This window comes from Oncorhynchus kisutch, linkage group LG19 (genome assembly GCF_002021735.2).
Source record: "Oncorhynchus kisutch isolate 150728-3 linkage group LG19, Okis_V2, whole genome shotgun sequence".
NCBI classification, from domain to species: domain Eukaryota; kingdom Metazoa; phylum Chordata; class Actinopteri; order Salmoniformes; family Salmonidae; genus Oncorhynchus; species Oncorhynchus kisutch.
In genome coordinates, this window is record NC_034192.2 from 21,308,967 (window position 1) to 21,332,010 (window position 23,044).

General features: G+C 43.5%; 1 protein-coding gene across 3 annotated transcripts in view; it reads left to right on the top strand.

Moving 5' to 3' along the window:
* The window catches only part of st6gal1 (ST6 beta-galactosamide alpha-2,6-sialyltranferase 1), a 144,013-nt gene that overhangs the window by 38,119 nt on the left and 82,850 nt on the right, over nucleotides 1–23,044 (top strand). For all 3 annotated transcript variants that reach the window (XM_020509203.2, XM_020509202.2, XM_020509201.2), the window contains exon 5: nucleotides 7,174–7,438. In XM_020509203.2, the coding sequence (XP_020364792.1) occupies nucleotides 7,174–7,438 (265 nt within the window). The remainder of the gene's footprint in view (nucleotides 1–7,173; nucleotides 7,439–23,044) is intronic.

A 23,044-nucleotide genomic window follows, 5' to 3' on the forward strand; every position in this document is an offset into this window, starting at 1 on the left:
AACCTGTATCCAGGAGTGTAATTATCCCCGCAGCTCATTAGCATAACCCAACGTTAACTATTCATGAAAATCGCAAATGAAATGAAATTAATATGCTAGCTCTCAAGCTTAGCCTTTTGTTAACAACACTGTCATCACTGTCATCAAATAAAATCATTACCTTTGAAGAACTTCAGATGTTTTCAATGAGGAGACTCTCAGTTAGATAGCAAATGCTCATTTTTTCAATGAGGAGATTCTCAGTTTTTCCTGAAAGATTATTTGTTTAGGAGAAATTGCTCCGTTTGGTGCGTCACGTTTGGCTACCCAAAAAAAATGAAAATTCAGTCTTCAAAATGCCAAACTTTTTTCCAAATTAACTCCATAATATCGACTGAAACATGGTAAACGTTGTTTAGAATCAATCCTCAAGGTGTTTTTCACATATCTCTTCATGATATATCGTTCGTTGAAAGCCTCCTCTCTCCTCTCAATCACTAGATGACTGCGTGCAGCTTGTAGATTACGCCTCAATTTAGACAAAGGACACCGGGCGGACCCCTGGTAAATGTAGTCTCTTATGGCCAATCTTCCAATGATATGCCTACAAATACGTCACAATGCTGCAGACACCTGCAGAGAAACGATAGAAAGGGCAGGCTCATTCCCGGCGCATTCACAGCCATATAAGGAGACAATTGAAAACAGAGCTTCAAAAATTCTGCCCATTTCCTGGTTGAAGTTTCATCTTGGTTTCGCCTGTAGCATGAGTTCTGTGGCACTCACAGATAATATCTTTGCAGTTTTGGAAACCTTAGAGTGTTTTCTTTCCAAAGCTGCCAATTATATGCATAGTCGAGCATCTTTTCGTGACAAAATATTGCGCTTAAAACGGGCACGTTTCTTTATCCATAAATTAAAAGAGCGCCCCCTATATCCAAGAAGTTAAAGTTGGTGAGGGAAATATAAGTCTCTAGCATCAGCGATTTTTGCAATTCGTTCCCATCACTGGCAGCAGAAAACTGGAAGGAAAGGCGGCCAAATGAGGTGTTGGCTTTGGGGATGATCAGTGATGATTTGGGGATGATGTTATCATGACTAGTATTCCCTAGCATAGACTTATAGATGACCTGGAGCCAGTGGGTCTGGCGACGAATGTGTAGCAAGGGCCAGCCGACTAGAGCATACAGGTCGCAGTGGTGGGTGGTATAAGGTGATTTGGTAACAAAACAGATGGCACTGTGATAGACTGCATCCAGTTTGCTGAGTAGAGTATTGGAAGCTATTTTGTAGATGACATCTCCGAAGTCGAGGATCGGTAGGATAGTCAGTTTTACTAGGGTAAATTTGGCGGTGTGAGTGAAGGAGGCTTTGTTGCGAAATAGAAAGCCAATTCTAGATTTGATTTTGTATTGGAGATGTTTACTATGAGTCTGGAAGGGGAGTTTACAGTCTAGGCAGACACCTAGGTATTTGTAGTTGTTGTCACGTTCTGACCTTAGTTCCTTTGTTTTTGTCTTTGTTTTAGTATGGTCAGGGCGTGAGTTGGGGTGGGTAGTCTGTCTTTTCTATGTTGGTTTTTGAGTTTGGCCTGGTATGGTTCTCAATCAGAGGCAGGTGTCGTTAGTTGTCTCTGATTGAGAATCATACTTAGGTAGCCTTTTTCCACCTGTGTTTCGTGGGTGTTTATTTTCTGTTTTGTGTGTCATTACTAGACAGGACTGTTTCGTTTGTTCGTTCTTCCTAGTTGTTATTTTGTTTACTGTTCAGTTTTGATTATATTAAAAATCATGAACACTTACCACGCTGCACCTTGGTCCTCTTCTCCTTCATACGACGACCGTTACAGTTGTCCACATATTCTAGGTCAGAACCGTCCAGGGTGGTGATGCTAGTCGGGCTTGCGAGTGCGGGCAGCGAACGGTTGAAAAGCATGCATTTGGTTTTACTAGCATTTAAGAGCAGTTGGAGGCCACGGAAGGAGTGTTGTATGGCATTGAAGCTCGTTTGGAGGTTAGTTAGCACAGTGTCCAAGGAAGGGCCAGAAGTAAACAGAATGGTGTCGTCTGCGTAGAGGTGGATCAGGGAATGACCCGCAGCAAGAGTGACATCGTTGATATACAGTCGGGAAAACAAGTATTTGATACACTACCGATTTTGCAGGTTTTCCCACTTACAAAGCATGTAGAGGTCTGTAATTTTTTGCATAGGTACACTTCAACTGTGAGAGACGGAATCTAAAACAAAAATCCAGAAAATCACATTGTATGATTTTTCAGTAATTAATTAGCATTTTATTGCATGACATAAGTATTTGATCACCTACCAACCAGTAAGAATTCCGGCTCTCACAGACCTGTTAGTTTTTTATTCAAGAAACCCTCCTTTTCTCCACTCATTACCTGTATTAACTGCACCTGTTTGAACTCGTTACCTGTATAAAAGACACCTGTCCACACACTCATTCAAACAGACTCCAACCTCTCCACAATGGCCAAGACCAGAGAGCTGTGTAAGGACATCAGGGATAAAATTGTAGACCTGCACAAGGCTGGGATGTTCTACAGGACAATAGGCAAGCAGCTTGGTGAGAAGGCAACAACTGTTGGCGCAATTATTAGAAAATGGAAGAACAAGATCACCCTCGGTCTGGGGCTCCATGCAAGATCTCACCTTGTGGGCATCAATGATCATGAGGAAGGTGAGGGATCAGCCCAGAACTACACGGCAGGACCTGGTCAATGACCTTAAGAGAGCTGGGACCACAGTCTCAAAGAAAACCATTAGTAACACACTACGCCGTCATAGATTCAAATCCTGCAGCGCACGCAAGGTCCACCTGTTCAAGCCAGCGCATGTCCAGGCCCGTCTGAAGTTTGCCAATGACCATCTGGATGATCCAGAGGAGGAATGGGAGAAGGTCATGTGGTCTGATGAGACAAAAATAGAGCGTTTTGGTCTAAACTCCACTCGCTGTGTTTGGAGGAAGAAGAAGGATGAGTACAACCCCAAGAACACCATCCCAACCGTGAAGCATTGAGGTGGAAACATCATTCTTTGGGGATGCTTTTCTGCAAAGGGGACAGGATGACTGCACCGTATTGAGGGGAGGATGGATGGGGCCATGTATCGCAAGATCTTGGCCAACAACCTCCTTCCCCTCAGTAAGAGCATTGAAGATGGGTCGTGGCTGGGTCTTCCAGCATGACAACGACCCAAAACACACAGCCATGGCAACTAAGGAGTGGCTCCGTAAGAAGCATCTCAAGGTCCTGGAGTGGCCTAGCCAGTCTCCAAACCTGAACCCAATGGAAAATCTTTGGATGGAGCTGAACGTCCGTATTGCGCAGCGACAGCCCCGAAACCTGAAGGATCTGGAGAAGGTCTGTATGGACGAGTGGGCCAAAATCCCTGCTGCAGTGTGTGAAAACCTGGTCAAGAACTACAGGAAACGTATGATCTCTGTAATTGCAAACAAAGGTTTCTGTACCAAATATTAAGTTCTGCTTTTCTGATGTATCAAATACTTATGTCATGCAATAAATGCAAATTAATTACTTAAAAATCATACAATGTGATTTTCTGGATTTTTGTTTTAGATTCCGTCTCTCACAGTTGAAGTGTACCTATGATAAAAATTACAGACCTCTACATGCATTGTAAGTAGGAAAACCTGCAAAATCGGCAGTGTATCAAATACTTGTTCTCCCCACTGTATATATAGAAAGGAGTCGGCCTGAGAATTGAACCCTGTGGTACCCCCATAGGGACTACCAGAGGTCCGGACAACAGGCCCTCTGATTTGACACACTGAACTCTGTCTGCAAAGTAGTTGGTGACCCAGGCGAGGCAGTCATTAAAGAAACCAAGGCTATTGAGTCTTCCGATAAGAAATCTGTGATTGACAGAGTCGAAAGCCTTGGCCAGGTCGATGAAGATGGCTGCACAGTTCTGTCTTTTATCGATGGCTGTTATGATGTCAATTAGTACCTTGAGCGTGGCTGAGGTGCACCCGTGACCAGCTCGGACACCAGATTGCACAGCGGAGAAGGTACGGTGGGATTCGAAAGGGTCAGTGATCTATTTATTAACTTGGCTTTCAAAGATTTAGAGAGGCAGGGCAGGATAGATATAGGTCTATAGCAGTTTGGGTCTTTGAAGAGGGGGATAACCGCGGCAGCTTTCCAATCTTTAGGGATCTCGGACGATATGAAAGAGGTTGAACAGGCTGGTATTAGGGGTTGCAACATTGGCGGCGGATAGTTTTAGAAAGGGAGGGTCCAGATTGTCTAGCCCAGCTGATTTGTACGGGTCCAGGTTTTGCAGCTCTTTCAGAACATCTCCTATCTGGATTTTGGTGAAGGAGAAGGAGGCTCAGGCGAGTAGCTGTGGGGGGTGGGGGGGTGGAGCTTTTGGCTGGGGTTGGAGTATCCAGGAGGAAGGCATGGCCAGTCGTAGAGAAATGCTTGTTGTCAATTATCATGGATTTATCGGTGGTGACCGTGTTACCTAGCGCTCTTGTTCTCCATGGACTAAAGTGTCCCAAACCTTTTTGGAGTTAGAGCTACAGGATGCAAATTTCTGCTTGAAAAATCTAGCTTTTGCTTTCGTGACTGACTGAGTGTATTGATTCCTGACTTCCCTGAACAGTTGTATATCGGGGGGACTATTCGATGCTATGGCAATACGCCACAGGATGTTTTTGTGCTGGTCAAGGGCATTCAGGTCTGGAGTGAACCACGGGCTATATCTGTTCTTAGTTCTGCATTTTTTGAAAGGGGCATGCTTATCTAAGATGGGGAGGAAATTACTTTTAAAGAATGACCAGGCATCCTCGACTGACGGGATGAGGTCAATATCCTTCCAGGATACCCGGGGAAGGTCGATTAGAAAGGCCTGCTCGCAGAAGTGTTTTAGGGAGCATTTGACAGTGATGAGGGGTGGTTGTTTGACCGCAGACCCATAGCGTATACAGGCAATGAGGCAGTGATCGCTGAGATCCTGATTGAAAACCACAGAGGTGTATTTAGAGGGCAGGATAATGTCTATGAGGGTGCCCATGTTTACGGATTTAGGGTTGTACCTGGTGGGTTCCTTGTTGATTTGTGTGAGATTGAGGGCATCTAGCTTAGATTGTAGGACATCTGTGGTGTTAAGCATATCCCAGTTTAGGTCACCTAACAGATCGAACTCTGAAGCTAGATGGGGGCGATCAATTCAGATATGGTGTCCATTGCACAGCTGGGAGTGGAGGGGGGTCGATAACAGGCAGCAACAGTGAGAGACTTATTTCTGAAGAGATTCATTTTTTGTTTGGGTATAGACCTGGAAAGTATGACAGAACTTTGCAGGCTCTGCAGTAGATTGCAACTCCTTCCTCTTTGGCAGTTCTATCTTGATGGAAAATGTTGTAGTTGGGTATGGAAATCTCCACATTTTTGGTGGCCTTCCTAAGCCAGGATTCAGACACAGCAAGGACATCAGGGTTGGCGGAGTATGCTAAAGCAGTGAGTAAAACAAACTTAGGGAGGAGGCTTCTGATGTTAACGTGCATGAAACCAAGGCTTTTTTGATCACAGAAGTCAACAAATAAGGGTGCCTGGGGACACACAGGGCCTGGGTTACCTCCACATCACCTGAGGAACAGAGGAGGAGTAGGATAATGGTATGGCTAAAGGCTATCAAAACTGGTCTTCTAGAGCGTTGGGGACAAAGAATAAAAGGAGCAGATTTCTGGGCATGGTAAAATGGATTCAGGCATTATGTGCAGACAGGGGTATGGTGGGGTGCCGTACAGCGGATGTAAGCTCAGGCACTGAGGGATGATAAGAGAGGTTGCATCTCTGGACATGCTGGTTATAATGGGTGAGTTCACCGCATGTGTGGGAGGTGGGACAAAAGAGGTATAAGAGGTATGATGAGTGGAACTAGAGGCTCCATTGTAAACTTAAACAATAATAACTAGGGTGGTGGGCCTGGCCTGGCTCAGGGATAGCTTTGGTACTGGGTCACTCGGTGACAGCTAGCTAGCTGTGAAGATCAGGAGTAATGGTCCAGGGTTTACGGCAGGAATCCGGCGTTGTAGTGGAGAAACAGTCTGGTAGGCTGGTGAGTATTATCCAGGCTAAAAAAAGGGCTGGTATCTGTGCAGAAGGTAAAGACCGCTAGCAGTGGCTAAAAATGACTAAATAGCTTGTAGCTAATTAGCTGGTTAGCTTCTGGTTATAAGAAATAAAAAATAATAGCGGTTCCGTATCACATCGGGTGAGGCAGGTTACGGGAAGGTATAAGAGATTGAAATATATACAAAAAAGGACGAAAATACAAAAGTACACGAGAGGACGAACAAAACACATCTGCACTGCTACACCATCTTGGACTCTATCAAGTACAATTTGTTATTGTTTCAACTGTCGATTGCAGTTTGAAAGTCAGGTAATCAAACTGCTCCGAGAACGTTAAGAAAACGTGGCATAAAAACCATAAGAAAACTTTTGTAACGTTCAAAAAACATTCTAAGAATGTTATTTAAAAACATTTAGATTCCGTTCTTATCATCATCAAAAAAATATATCCTTTAACTTGTGTTCAGGTGTGTTGGCCGCACCCACTAATTGGCCACACCTGATCTTAATGAGTGCTTGTTTCCTTTTGAAATGGGCTCTGTTTGAATAGACTAAAATGAAAAAACGTTGTATCTGTGAATGAAAGAGGGCATGCTAGCTCCGTCCTGGTAGCGCAGTGGACTAACTCCATGGATAGGGAACATAATAGTATAGGTTTGAATGCCGTGTTACAATAAAAAATACATGTTTTTGCATGATGAATGCCTGTGTAAAAAAAAAAAAAAAACTTTGAAGGATGCAGAATAAAACTAACCCTCTAAACTATGAATAAACGTTCCTAGAACAGGCAACCTTTTCACTTCTGTTCTCGGAACGTCAGGAAACATAGGGCTTTGTTCCCACAACCAATGTGAAACCAAAAACATACGTTTCCACAACTTACAGAGAAAGATGGAAACAGAAAACTGGATTTATTTCATATTTTTTGTCCAAAGTTATCTTTTCTATTTTGTCCCTCTTTCCGTCCCTCTTTCCAACTGCCTCTCTTCTTCTCCATCTCCCCCATCTTCTTCTCCATCGACATTACCGTTCCCTCTCACCATAATATCTCTCTCTCTCTCTCTCTCAGGCGATGAATAAGTATGGTGTGGAGTTCTCTGGTCCTGGGGGAGTGGCCACTCGTCCTAAAGTGAGCGGCTCAGAGTTGCTGTGCCAGCTGAAGTACAAGGTAGACGTTGCGACCCTGACCCCTGACCTCGAGCCCTTCTCCTCTCTGCCCTGGGCGTACCAGTTGCCCCTACAACCCATTACCTCTGACCTTGGACCCTACAAGAGCTGTGCAGTGGTATCATCGGCTGGGTCACTACGCTACTCTGGACTGGGCAAGGAGATTGGTAAGTGTTGTTGTACTAAACACATTAAAGTTGTATAGAAGTTGTGTTATCGTACTATTAAAAGTCACCTAAGTGTACTTCTAGGTACTAAAATCACCCCACTTAAAGTATACTACTGGAAGTGTACTTGTAAGACATCATTTGAAATGTACTCTATACACACTTAAAATATACTTTTACTGACACTGAAAGCTATTGTCAAGTAGTATGGAACCAACATTTTTGGTTACACCAATAGTAAAACCACCCTAATCTGTGAGGTGTAAGGCTAGTTGAGGGCTCCATGAACACGATTATGCCTAACATTTTTAGAAACATTAGACCAGAACCTTGATACTGTTTGACGTCTAAATTTGAACATTAGTCATGAAGATTAGGCTATTTTGGATTTATTTAGCATCAGAAGTGTGTTAATAATGTCAGTAGCATATCCCATTTATACTAAAAGTGCACTTTAATTATCTTTGGAGCAGTCTTTTAGTTGCAAAATAATTGTACATGGTAAACATATTTTATTTACATCTAATCAGACACTCTTATCCAGAGCAATTTACAGATTGCCTACATTTTCATACTGGTCCCCCGTGGGAATCAAACCCACAATCCTGACGTGACAAGTGCCATGCTCTACCAACTGAGCCACACGTGACTATGTGTACATGTATTTTTATATTTCTAATGTACTAACGCTGGGATTGACGTTAAACGCTTGTCCGCTTGCCTGGGGCAAGTATGTCGGACAAGCAGATTATAGATTTAAGTTGTCCAAATGGAAAAGTCATTTAAAAAAAATCACAATATCAAACAATTAGCCTACTCCGAACAGAATTGTATTAGTGTACCCTGTCTGCGATGTGTTGAGCACTGTCCTCCCAATTTTTACAGAGCGCATTGCAGTATAATTATTGTAGGTCTGCATTGACAGGCATGAGCGGTCTTTCAATCATGCAGTCTCGAGCTGCGTTTTAGAGATAAAAGTGAGCGTTTGCACTTTTGTTGATATTCATAGCTAGTTAGTGAGTTATTTGCCCAGTTATAGCAAATATTTGGTCAGCAATGAAAATTCTGGAAATGTCATGGTGTGTGCATCACATGCATGCGTGCCAGTATTTCACTGGTTATCTTGCTATTTAACTATTTAGCTATTAGCATGTATTATTGTCATTGTCATGTCCAATGCCATAAACAACTTTCCACCGGCACTCATGAACAGCCTTAAATGGCCGTCACAAAGTTGATATGGGTGCACAGTTGATAAAACCAATTGTAATGTTGCAGGGTCGCCAACCACCCTCCAGGATAGTCCTCGACAGCTACTGGGTGTGCATGTTTTTGTTCCAGCCTGCTCTAACACATTGTAAAAAATCAGCTGCTCAACAGCTGATAAGTTGACTCGGGTGTGGTTTTGCAATGTTGGACCAAAAGCCTGCACACCCAGTAACCCTCCAGATGGAGGGTTGGCCACATACAGTGGGGGGAACAAGTATTTGATACACTGCCGATTTTGCAGGTTTTCCTACTTACAAGGCATGTAGAGGTCTGTCATTTTTTGCATAGGTACACAACTGTGAGAGACTCTAAAACAATCTAAAACAAAAATCCAGAAAATCACATTGATTTTTAAGTAATTAATTTGCATTTTATTGCATGACATAAGTATTTGATCACCGACCAACCAGTAAGAATTCCGGAACTCACAGACCTGTTAGTTTTTCTTTAAGAAGCCCTCCTGTTCTCCAGTCATTACCTGTATTAACTGCACCTGTTTGAACTCGTTACCTGTATAAAAGACACCTGTCCACACACTCAATCAAACAGACTCCAACCTCTCGACAATGGCCAAGACCAGAGAGCTGTGTAAGGACATCAGGGATACAATTGTAGACCTGCACAAGGCTGTGATGGGCTACATGACAATAGGCAAGCAGCTTGGTGAGAAGGCAACAACTGTTGGCGCAATTATTAGAAAATGGAAGAAGTTTGAGATGACGGTCAATCACCCTCGGTCTGGGGCTCCATGCAAGATCTCACCTCGTGGGGAATCAATGATCATGAGAAAGGTGAGGGATCAGCCCAGAACTACACGGCAGGACTGTTATGATTGGTGTTTGATATATTGGAGAGTTGAGACCAAATCACGGACGCTGGACAGAGTGGATTTCAGTTGTAACAAAAGGCAGTTTTAATGAGTCAAAGATATCTTGTCCCGCAGTTTTGCGTGCACGGATCTAGTTCATATAACTCGGCAAGGAGTCAGGTGAAAAAGAGGCCTTATACAAAGGTTACATTCATTTTTATACATAGAATAAAGTAGGTAGAGTCTTGTCGTTTTTGTCTTCTGATTGGTCCCAAAAAGTTGGAGGCGGACCTGCTCTAATCCAGTGCATGAGCCCCATTGGTACAGAACAGAGTCTTGTTCTCTGAGCCTCCGACCAGTAGAGGGGGAGATGTGTTTATACTAGGAGATGTTTGTGTCAGGGGTTCGTGAGGTAGAGGGGCAGTTTTTTATGGCTGGGTGTATGTGTTCATGCGATGGAATGTCTTTGTTTCCTGGGGTCGGGAGACAACCAAGCTGAGGGGATAGTTTTAGGGGGGTAGTTTTATTGCTGGCTGTGTGAGCTAGTTCCTGTTTTAGCAAGGGTACGTAAGATGACTTGAGTCAGGCGGTTAAGCTTAGCGCTGTATAATATATGAGTCATGTGTATGAATATTTATATAACAGGACCTGGTCAATGACCTTAAGAGAGCTGGGACCACAGTCTCTAAGAAAGCCATTAGTAACACACTACGCCATCATGGATTAAAATCCTGCAGCACACGCAAGGTCCCCCTGCTCAATCCAGCGCATGTCCAGGCCCGTCCGAAGTTTGCCAATGACCATCTGGAGGATCCAGAGGTGGAATGGGAGAAGGTCATGTGGTCTGATGAGACAAAAATAGAGCCTTTTGGTCTAAACCCCACTCGCCGTGTTTGGAAGAAGAAGGATGAGTACAACCCCAAGAACACCATCCCAACCGTGAAGCATGGAGGGGGAAACATCATTCTTTGGGGATGCTTTTCTGCGAAGGGGACAGGACGACTGCACCGCGTTGAGGGGAGGATGGATGGGGCCATGTATCGCGAGATCTTGGCCAACAACCTCCTTCCCTCAGTAAGAGCATTGAAGATGGGTAGTGGCTGGGTCTTGACCAGGCAGTTAACCCACTAGGCTGTCATTGAAAATAAGAATTTGTTCTTAACTGACTTGCCTGGTTAAATAAAGGTTAAAAAAAAAGTGTACCTATGATAAATATTACAGACTTCACATGCTTTGTAGGTCGCAAAATCAGCAGTGTATCAAATACTTGTTCTCCCCACTGTATGTTTTATACAGTGGGGGAAAAAAGTATTTAGTCAGCCACCAATTGTGTAAGTTCTCCCACTTAAAAAGATGAGAGAGGCCTGTAATTTTCATCATAGGTAAACTATGACAGACAAAATGAGAAAAAAAATCCTGAAAATCACATGTAGGATTTTTAATGAATTTATTTGCAAATAATGGTGGAAAATAAGTATTTGGTCAATAACAAAAGTTTATCTCAATACTTTGTTATATACCCTTTGTTGGCAATGACAGGACAAACGTTTTCTGTAAGTCTTCACAAGGTTTTCACACACTGTTGCTGGTATTTTGGCCCATTCCTCCATGCAGATCTCCTCTAGAGCAGTGATGTTCTGGGGCTGTTGCTGGGCAACACAGACTTTCAACTCCCTCCAAAGATTTTCTATGGGGTTGAGATCTGGAGACTGGCTAGGCCACTCCAGGACCTTGAAATGCTTCTTACGAAGCCACTCCTTCGTTGCCCGGGCGGTGTGTTTGGGATCATTATCTTGCTGAAAGACCCAGCCACATTTCATCTTCAATGCCCTTGCTGATGGAAGGAGGTTTTCACTCAAAATCTCACAATACATGGCTCCATTCATTCTTTCCTTTACACGGATCAGTCGTCCTGGTCCCTTTGCATAAAAACAGCCCCAAAGCATGATGTTTCCACCCCCATGCTTCAAAGTAGGTATGGTGTTCTTTGGATGCAACTCAGCATTCTTTGTCCTCCAAACACGACGAGTTGAGTTTTTACCAAAAATATCTATTTTGGTTTCATCTGACCATATGACATTCTCCCAATCTTCTTCTGGATCATCCAATTGCTCTCTAGCAAGCTTCAGACGGGCCTAGACATGTACTGGCTTAAGGAGGGGGACACGTCTAGCACTGCAGGATTTGAGTCCCTGGCTGCGTAGTGTGTTACTGATGGTAGGCTTTGTTACTTTGGTCCCAGCTCTCTGCAGGTCATTCACTAGGTCCCCCCGTGTGGTTCTGGTATTTTTGCTCACCGTTCTTGTGATCATTTTGACCCCACTGGGTGAGATCTTGCGTCTGGAGCCCCAGATCAAGGGAGATTATCAGCTGTCTTGTATGTCTTCCATTTCCTAATAATTGCTCCCACAGTTGATTTCTTCAAACCAAGCTGCTTACCTATTGCAGATTCAGTCTTCCCAGCCAGGTCTACAATTTGGTTTCTGGTGTCCTTTGACAGCTCTTTGGTCTTGGCCATAGTGGAGTTTGGAGTGTGACTGTTTGAGGTTGTGGACAGGTGTCTTTTATACTGATAACAAGTTCAAACAGGTGCCATTAATACAGGTAATGAGTGGAGGACAGAGGAGCCTCTTAAAGAAATAGTTACAGGTCTGTGAGAGCCAGAAATCTTGCTTGTTTGTAGGTGACCAAATACTTATTTTCCACCATAATTTGCAAATATATTCATTACAAATCGTACAATGTGATTTTCTGGATTTTTTTTTTCTTATTTTGTCTGTCATAGTTGAAGTGTACCTATGATGAAAATTACAGGCCTCTCTCATCTTTTTAAGTGGGAGAACTTGCACAATTGGTAGCTGACTAAATACTTTTTTGCCCCACTGTATATTAGCCTGTCAGTGCAGTATTTTACTTCGTGGGGGGGTTAAGTGCCTTGCTCAAGGCTACGGTGGCAGCATTTATAATAATTGAGTACAGAGACCCAGCAACCTTCCATTGTCAATACCAGTGATAATAATGCATTTTATTTTGTGAAGTGGTTCCTTGCATGATACAACACAATTTTCAGTCACCATTTCGTCCCATGGTCTTACAGATTATATATATTTTTCCTTTGGACAAATTATTATTATTATTATTATTATTATTATTTACCTTTATTTAACCAGGTAGGCAAGTTGAGAACAAGTTCTCATTTACAATTGCGACCTGGCCAAGATAAAGCAAAGCAGTTCGACAAAATGACTTGAGCTTTCAGACAAGTAAAAAATAAATGATACTTGTCTGATGAACAAGTGGCTAAAAAAGTTAATGTTAAGTGCTGTAATACATACATGTATTTAATGTGTACTTATATAGTGTTAGTTTGGAAGTTGTACTAAATACACTAAAGATGTGTCAGAGTACTATAAAAAGTCAACTAAGTGAACTTCTAGGCACTTAAAGTAAAGTAAGTAAACTTGTAAGACATTATTTGAGATGTTCAATCCTCCCGAAAATATTAGCAACAGATGAGAAACAACATAATATATTAAATCAAAACTCCACCTGCAGAAAAGGACACTGGGTAATATGTAAATGTTTTTAGGGGTTCACTTAATATGGTCAATGATTGGTAACTTTTTTTCTAATGGCACACAGAAACGAGAGGCCATGTGTAACTTGGTCAAAATGAATGACACCGACTAGCCTATAGGTGGCACTGCATAAGCAGTCTCACTTATACCCTCATCTGCCACTCTGTTTGACCTAGAGACTTGAAACTGTGTATGTAGGGGTCTTTCCTAATGCTGAACACATTTGCCTCAAGGACCCATAAGGTCCGTCAGAATAGATTTTCCTCTATCTTGGACATTTTGAAAACATTTTCTCATGAACCATAAATCCAAATAACACAATTCAGTATTTAGGTCCATGATTCAACCATTCCAGGTCTGCAGAATTTGCTGCGAAGAGACAGAATCATCAGATTTGTTTTGGTACTGTCTATACAGTGGTTCCTCCTTTAAAAGTTGCGAGCTTACGCCGCGGGACTTAAGAGGTACCCAGCGCCACGGCTTCATTGCTCCAGACCACCACAGGGGGAGCTAGAGCACTCATTTTGCATTTGGGTCCCAAGGTTTTTATATGACCAATCATATCGAGTGGTTCCATGTCACGCCTTGGTCTTAGTATTTTGTGTTTTCTTTAATTATTTGTTCAGGCCAGGGTGTGACATGGGTTTGTGTGTTGTGTTTCGTATTGGGGTTTGTAGTATTTGGGATCGCGGCTGATTAGGGGTGTTGTATAGGCTTGGCTGCCTGAGGCGGTTCTCAATCAGCAGTCAGGTGCTTCTCGTTGCCTCTGATTGGGAACCGTATTTAGGTAGCCTGAGTTCGCTTTGTCTTTCGTGGGTGATTGTTCCTGTCTCTGTGTAGTTTCACCAGATAGGTTTCACGTTCCGTTTGTTGTTTTCGTATTTGTATAGTTATTTCATGTATCGTCATTTTTCTCATTAAACTATCATGATTAACCACCACGCTGCATTTCGGTCCGACTCTCCTTCAACAAACGAAGAACGCCGTTACAGAATCACCCACCACACACGGACCGAGCGGCGTGGTTACAGGCAGCCACCGCAGGAAAAGCGAAAGGAGGAATGGACATGGGAAGACGTATTGGATGGCAAAGGTTGTTACACTTGGGAGGAGATACTGGCTGGAAGAGATCGCCTCCCATGGGAACAGGTGGAGGCACTGAGGAGAGCAGAGGCAGCCGGAGATAAAAGCCAAAGATACGAGGGAACACGGTTGGCAAGGAAACCCGAAAAGCAGCCCCAAAAATGTATTGGGGGGGGGGGCTCAGGGAGAGAGTGGCAGAGTCAGGAGTCAGACCTGAGCCAACTCTCCCTGTTAATCATGAGGAGCAGCGATATAAGGACTTCTGGTCTTGGGAGATGATAATAGACGGAAGAGGACCCTGGGCTCAGCCTGGTGAATATCGCCGCCCCAAGGAGGAAGCAGAGGCAGCAGGAGATAGGAGCCGACGATACGAGGGAACACTGTTGGCAAGGAAGCCCGAGAAGCAACCCAAACAAATTATTGGGGGGGGGTGCTTACAGGAAGTATGGCTATGCCAGGTAGGAGACCTGCGCAAACTCCCTGTGCTTTCCGGTGGGCTAGAGAGACCGGGCAGGCACCGTGTTATGCTAGTGAGCGCACGGTGTCTCCAGTGCGGGTGCATAGCCCGGTGCGGTTCATACCAGCCCTTCGTATTGGCCGGGCTAGAGTGGGCATCGAGCCAGGTAAGCTTGGGCAGGCTCGGTGCTCAAGAGCTCCAGTGCGCCTGCACGGTCCGGTCTATCCAGAGCCACCTCCACACACCAGTCCTCCGGTAGCAGCTCCCCGCACCAGGCTTCCTGTGCGTGTCCTCGCTCCAGTATCACCAGTGCCCGCACCACGCATCAGGCCTACAGTGCGCCTCGCCTCTCCTGCTCTGTCGGAGTCTCCCGCCTGTTCAGCGCTATCAGAGCCTTCTTTCTCTACAGCGCTGCCGGAGCCTCCTGCCTGTTTGAAGCAGCCTGATCTGCCAGTCTGCAGGGTGCTGTCAGTCTGCAAGGAGCTGCCAGCCTGCAGGGTGCTGTCAGCCTGCATGGAGCAGTCAGAGCTGTCAGTCTGCAAGGAGCTGTCAGTCTGCAAGGAGCTGCCAGTCTGCAAGGAGCTGCCAGTCTGCAAGGAGCTGTCAGCCTGCATGGAGCAGTCAGAGCTGTCAGTCTGCAAAGAGCTGCCAGTCTGCAAGGAGCTGTCAGCCTGCATGGAGCAGCTAGATCCGCCAGTCAACCAGAATCTTCCAGATCTGCTAGTCAACCTGAATCTTCCAGATCCGCCAGCCAGCCAGGATCTACCGGAGCCTACTACCTACCTGGGCTTCCTCTCAGTACTGGGCTTCCTCTCAGTACTGGGCTTCCTCTCAGTATTGGGATTCCCCGCAGTGACCGGGCTGCCCCTCAGTGACCGGGCTGCCCCTCAGTGACCGGGCTGCCCCTCAGTGACCAGGCTGCCCCGCAGTCCCGAGCTGTCCCTCAGTCCCGAGCTGTCCCTCAGTCCCGAGATGCCCCTCAGTCACGAGCTGCTCCTCAGTTCTGTGGGGTTCTGGGTGAGGACTATTAGGCCATGGTCGGCGGCGAGGGTGGATTATCCCAGGACGCGAAGGGGAGGAACTATGACATTTATGGAGTGGGGTCCACGTCCCGAGCCGGAGCCGCCACCATGGACAGACGCCCACCCGGACCCTCCCTATGGTTTTGAGGTCCGTCCGGGAGTCCGCGGCTGATTAGGGGTGTTGTATAGGCTTGGCTGCCTGAGGCGGTTCTCAATCAGCAGTCAGGTGCTTCTCGTTGCCTCTGATTGGGAACCGTATTTAGGTAGCCTGAGTTCGCTTTGTCTTTCGTGGGTGATTGTTCCTGTCTCTGTGTAGTTTCACCAGATAGGTTTCACGTTCCGTTTGTTTTCGTATTTGTATAGTTATTTCATGTATCGTCATTTTTCTCATTAAACTATCATGATTAACCACCACGCTGCATTTCGGTCCGACTCTCCTTCAACAAACGAAGAACGCCGTTACATTCCAATGACGAATTGGACGCGAGCCACCCGTTGCTGGTGACTTTCATCAGCAAAGATGTCTGGCAAAAACGTTACAGTGGAAGCAAATGTAAGTAGTTATATCATAACGAGTCAAACAAAAAAATGTACCATTGAGAGGAATCTGTTAGTTAATGTAGAGACAAACAATTGTGCATATTTTTTTGCCATTAAAGTTCATTTAAGAAAATCGCTATTTAGCAAGTTTTTTCAGTCATATCCAATACCAGATGTATCAAACTCCATTCTTTGAATTTTTTTATTTAATTTTTAATTTTACCTTTATTTAACCAGGCAAGTCAGTTAAGAACACATTCTTATTTTCAATGACGGCCTGGGAACAGTGGGTTAACTGCCTGTTCAGGGGCAGAACGACAGATTTGTACCTTGTCAGCTCGGGGGTTTGAACTCGCAACCTTCCAACGCTCTAACCACTAGGCTACGCTGCCGCCCCGGCAGCGTATGTATGTATGCATTATGTATGTATGCATTACAATTATACACTTCAACAGTGTTTACCACTCCTGCTCCTGGGACATCAATGATTACATATTGAAACTATGCAATAGACTAGAAACATGATTTAAGGAAAGCCTGATTTGTAATTCATATATACAGAAAAAAAACAGTACACTACACTTCCTATGCATATCTAACTCCCTTCATCTGAATACATCTGAGGAGGTTCTCCCAGCCATGTGGACGATTGAAAACAGGGCAGCAAAATGTGTTTGTCACCAGAGCGGTTTAAAGCATATTACTATTTGACGCGTAGAAGAGTGCGAGGAACGAGATGGGAGTAACAATCCAGGCTATTTGCCCTGTGACCGGCATAATAATGTAATGAAACAAGCAGGGAGCAGGTTTCGAACCATCAATATTCTAGCCTAATGTCCAGCACGCAATAGACTGTACCCAAATGTATTAATTGGGGTTGGGGCCGATTGTGGCAAAAAAAAAACGTTATAATTTGGAATCTTTAACATGTGGAAAGGGGAAAAAGTATTATTATTAGTTTTTCACTAGCGTAGCAGGATGGGCTATTAGCTGAACAAAAGACTATTCAACCTTTACTAAATAATTGTCTAATAGCCGAGCTAGATGTGAAACCCCTCCTCCACAGCTCGCAAACAAATACTTTTTTCTACCTTTCCACATCTACCTACACAGGGTTAATGTTCTGAAAAAAAAATTTGTATATATATATATTGGTCATGGCTCCCGAGTGGCGCAGCGGCCTACAGTCCCTGGTTCGAATACAGAACTGTATCACATCCGACCGTGATTGGGTGTGCCATATGGCGACGCACAATTGGCCCAGCGTCATCCGGGTTTGACTGGGGTAGGCCGTGATGTAAATAAGAATTTGTTATTGCCTAGTTAAATATAGGAAAAATGTTTAAAAAAAAAAAACTAGCGGGAAACGCAGCACAATCAATAGGAGGTGAACAGTGGCTGGTGCTGAAAATACAGCTAACTTGTTATGCAAGTGTTGCACACCAACAGATGGAGAGAACCTACACCAGAGGAGCAATTCATTTCAACAATCTTCATTTTAATTTGACTTTACAAACAACAAGAGGGCTTAATTAATGAATTAGTCTTTCTTCAGAGCCTAGGCCCATATAAAATAGCTTAACTGGCTGAGGTCGGCTATGAGGCTTGACAGCCTAATAGAAGTAGGATTTTTTTATTAGGCCTACTTACAATTGCAACTGGTCAAAAATGTAGCATCCTACATAAGACAATCATTTAAAGAAAAAGTCTACACGTTCGACCTAAAACAATGCAACTAATAATGAAAAGCTCACATTTGCAAATCCCAAACTCTAAAAGTAATTGGAAAGGTAGATACAAAGTATTTGTGACATTGTGGGTACAATAAAGAATGTAAACAAGATGCTGTGTTTGTATTTAGGGTAGTGATGGACAACTGGAGGCTTTTTGAAAAAGGTTTTCAAACACTTGTTTTTCACAAGTGTACTGTAGCAGGTGTAGCCCATCATGCTAATTTTTCCTATTAGCAGGACAATAGACTTTTTATAGCCCAGCTACTGGAGTGAAAATCCCGCAACTTCCAATATATTCGATGCTTAAGTACTCTAAAGTGTTACATTTCTAACTAAAAACAACAGTACAGTATTTCTTCACCAACATCTTTATGCTTTTGCTAATAAAATAACGAGAATACATTAAAATGCGGATGTTTATTTAAACTCCATTTTAGTCGCACTTCCACCCAGCTCCACGACCACAGGTAAAACCTTGCTGAGATGATCAATGTATTTGTTGCATTGTTTCATCAATTTCTCTAGCCAAAACATCTTGATGGCCTTGACCAGTTCATCTTTGCTTGTCAGAGCTACGGATTAATGTTTTCCGTTGATGCCAAACAAGTTAGATCGGGTTTAAATCAGGAGGCCTACAAGTAGATATTAAATATTTTTAGATATACTGTAGGCCTACCGAAGGTGTTGTAGGTCTTTTATTTATGTATTTTATTTAACCTTTATTTTACTACATAAATGTCTACTTACTCTGCTGGCGTCTTGACCCAGTTTATGCCCCCATTTGCAATGCAAACCCGGGTGGCAGTGTGTTCTGGGTCATTGTCTGCATTTGGAGAAGAAATAAAGACAGTTAGCCTAACAGCCAACATTAGTTACAATAATAGAAATATACATGTAAATAGGCATAAAGGTAAACAAAATATTGCTATAATCTTACCTTGAAATAAACAATGTGGTCCCAGAAACACCTCTCTGACTTAGTGGCTTGCGAAAATATTTACCCCCCCTTGGCATTTTTCCTATATTGTTGCCTTACAACCCTGGAATTAAAATAGATTTTTGGGGGGTTTGTTTAATTTGATTTACACAACATGCCTACCACTTTGAAGAAGCAAAATATTTATTATTGTGAAACAAACAAGAAATAAGACAAACAGAAATTGAGAGTGCATAACTATTCATCCCCCCAAAGTCAATACTTTGTAGAGCCACCTTTTTCAGCAATTACAGCTGCAAGTCTCATGGGGTATGTCTCTATAAGCTTGGCACATCTAGCCACTGGGATTTTTTCCCATTCTTCAAGGCAAAACTGCTACAACTCCTTCAAGTTGGATGGGTTCCGCTAGTGTAAAGCAATCTTTAAGTCATACCACAGATTCTCAATTGGATTGAGGTCTGGGCTTTGACTAGGCCATTCCAAGCCATTTAAATGTTTCCCCTTAAACCACTCGAGTATTGCTTTAGCAGTATGCTTAGGGTCATTGTCCTGCTCGAAGGTGAAGGCTTTTTTTTCTGGCCACTCTTCCATAAAGAGTAGCTATGTGGAGTGTACGGCATAAAGTGGTCCTATGGCAAGATACTCCAATCTCCGCTGTGGAGCTTTGCAGCTCCTTCAGGGTTATCTTTGTTGCCTCTCTGATTAATGCCCTCCTTGCCTGGTTTGTGAGTTTTGGTGGGTGGCCCTCTCTTGGCAGGTTTGTTGTGTGCCATATTCTTTCCCTTTTTTTAATAATGGATTTAATGGATGTTCAAAGTTTCAGATTTTTTTTTATAACCCAACCCTGATCTGTACTTCTCCACAAGCTTTGTCCATGACCTGTTTGGAGAGGTCCTTGGTCTTCAAGATGCCACTTGCTTGGTGGTGTGCCTTGCTTTTTCTTGGAATAGAAACACCATAATATTTATCAAATGAATTAAGCCAAATTAATCCTATGTTATTACAAAAACATTTTTTAATTATCTGGTAATGCCAATATGGAAGACTATCAAATTATTCTCAAAGATGCCCTCTGGTGGTCAAACTAGCACTAGCTTGCATTAACAGAAAAAATGGCTGACAATTCAATAACGTGCCTTAGAATGCTGTAGCAGCCCGCAAGGTGTGCTGCAGTATGATGCAACTTTTTAAAAAAATAAGGAAACACTGTATTTAGCTTGGTTTTGGTCACAAGTCCAGGAATGGCTGAAGAATTGCAACATTTACCTGGAGCTAACTCTGCAAATAGCACTGCTGGGTGATTTGGAAAGTCATATTCAATCAATAATACAGTATAATAATACTTTTAGCAAATATGTTTTTATGTACAATCTGTAGAAACTATAAGAATAGAAAGGTTCAGCAATTTTGTGAAACAGCACAGGTGAAAAATATGGAAAATAGTCATCAAAATGGATTGTGTTGAGATAGATGGGAGGAGTTGAGTGGAACTGAAGGGTGGGACTAAAAACAACACGATAGCCAATGTAAAATATACTGTATCTGTAAAATGTATATAGGTTCAGAACTTTTGTAACAGCACAGTTAAAAATATATGGCAAATTGAAATCAAACTGGATGGTCTTCAGAGATAAATAACAGCTGCTCTAAGTCCCGCCGTGGGACTATGCTGGTGATGTATACTTTAGTTGCATTGTGGCCACTTCTCCCAGGGCCCATACAACAGCTGCAATGGCTGAAGTGAACCCATGTAGACCTCTCTGCAACCTGCCTGGGTCGTCAAGAGCACCTGGAATGGACCAGTCCAGCGATGTTGGTGCCAAGTCTTTCTGCGGAGGTCCTTGATGACCAACCAATCTCCTGGTTGAAGATTTGTGTAGCTGTCCTCCCTTTGGTTCAGGCAAAGCTGCTTCAACTCCGGGGAAAATAGACTTCAAAGCATTGTTAAGTGCAGCACAGAGCATAGTAACTTACCATTCCAGCTGTGTACTTAAACAGTTCATCATTATGCAATTTGTTCATTCAATCATTCGGTTATTGCTTGCGTCAAATCAAATTGTATTGGTCATATACACTCGCAATAACATATGCTAACCGTGTGTAACGAAATGCTTGTGCTTCTAGGTCCGACAGTGCAGCAATATCTAACAAGTAATCTAACAATTTCACAACTGCCTAATACACACAAATCTAAGTAAAGGGATAGAATAAGAATATATACATATACATTTATGGATGAGCAATGAACGAGTGGCATAGGCAAGATGCAATAGATGGTATAAAATACAGTATATATGGGGCGGCAGGTAGCCTAGTGGTTAGAGCGTTGGGCCAGTAACCGAAAGGTTGCTAGATGTAAACCCTGAGCTAACCAGGTAAAAATCTGTCGTTCTGACCCTGAACAAAGGTAGTTAACCCACTCTTCCTTGGCCGTCATTGTAAATAAGAATTTGTTCTTAACTGACTTGCTTAGTTATATAAAGGTTAAATAAAAAAATACATTTGGGATGTGTAATGCAAGATACGTAAACATCATTATTAAAGTTACTAGTAATCCATTTGTTAGTGGCCAATGAGGCAGCAGCCTCTCTGTGTTAGTGATGGCTGTTTAACAGTCTGATGGCCATGAGACATAAGCTATTTTTCAGTCTCTCGGTCCCAACTTTGATGCACCTGTACTGACCTCGCCTTCTGTATGATAGCGGGGTGAACAGGCAGTGGCTCGGGTGGTTGTTGTCCTTGATGATCTTACTGGCCTTCCTGTGACATCGAGTGCTGTAGGTGTCCTGGAGGGCAGGTAGTTTGCCCCCGGTGATGCGTTGTGCAGACCACACAACCCTCTGGAGAGCCCTGCGTTTGTGGGGGGTGCAGTTGTCAAACCAGGCAGTGATACAGCCCGACAGGATGCTCTCAATTGTGCCAAATTACCAAATTACTTCAGTCTCCTGAGGTTGAAGAGGCACTGTTGCGCCTTCACCACACTATCTGTGTGGGTGGACCATTTCAATTTGTCCGTGATATGTACACAGAAGAACTTAACTTTCCACCTTCTCCACTACTGTCCCGTCAATGTGGATAGGGGGGGTACTCCCTCTGCTGTTTCCTGAAATCCACGAGCATTTGTTTTGTTGACGTTGAGTGAGAGGTTGTTTTTCTGACACCCCACTCCGAGTGCCCTCACCTACCTGTATTATCCTCAAAGCGGGCAAAGGTGTTTATTTTGTCTGGAAGCAAGACGGTGTCTGTGACGTGGCTGTTTTTCTTTTTGTAGTCTGTGATTGTCTGTAGGCCCTGCCACATAAGTCTCTGTGCCTGAGGCGTTGAATTGCGACTCCACTTTGTCCATATACTGACATTTCGCTTGTTTGATTGCATTGCGGAGGGAATAACTACACTATTTGTATTCGGCCATTTTCCCAGTCACCTTTCCATGGTTAAATGCGGTGGTTCGCGCTTTTCAGTTTTGCACGAATGCTGCCATCTATCCAAGGTTTCTGGTTAGGGTAGGTTTTGTCTCAACATCGCCTATGCACTTCTGTATAAACGCACTCACCGAATTAGCGTATAAATCTATATAATTATCTGAGGCTACCCAGTCCGCGTGATCAAAACAATCTCAAAACGTGGATTCCGATTGGTCAGACCAGCGTTGAATAGTCCTTTTAACGGGTACATCCTGGTTGAGTTTCTGCCTATAGGACAGGAGAAGAGAAATGGAGTCGTCAGATTTGCTGAAAGGAAGGCGGGGGAGGGCCTTGTATGCATCGCGGAAGTTAGAGCAGCATTGATCCAGTGTTTTGCCAGCCCGGGTAAGACAATCAATATGCGTCCACACATTAAACAAATAGGGAGGAGTCCCCCATTAATTAGTTATTTAACGGTATCTACATTTCTTAACAGCAGTCAACTCTTAGATCAATCAGTTAACTCATACCAGGCCTTTTTTAAATAACATTTTGTACACTTAAATTCAATTTCAATGTCAAAATGCATGCTCTAGTGAGAGCAAACAATTCTGCAGCTTGGGCTGACAGCCGCAGTTACAGCATAAGCCACAAATGGTTCTTCTGGAGTCCCCCTGGAGTCCACTGTATCTTGTCATTTATCGCCATCTTGTGGTCAGAGGGTGGCTGTACAACTTCAGCATAGTCAGGCAGCCAGGCTCTACAATAGCCTGTC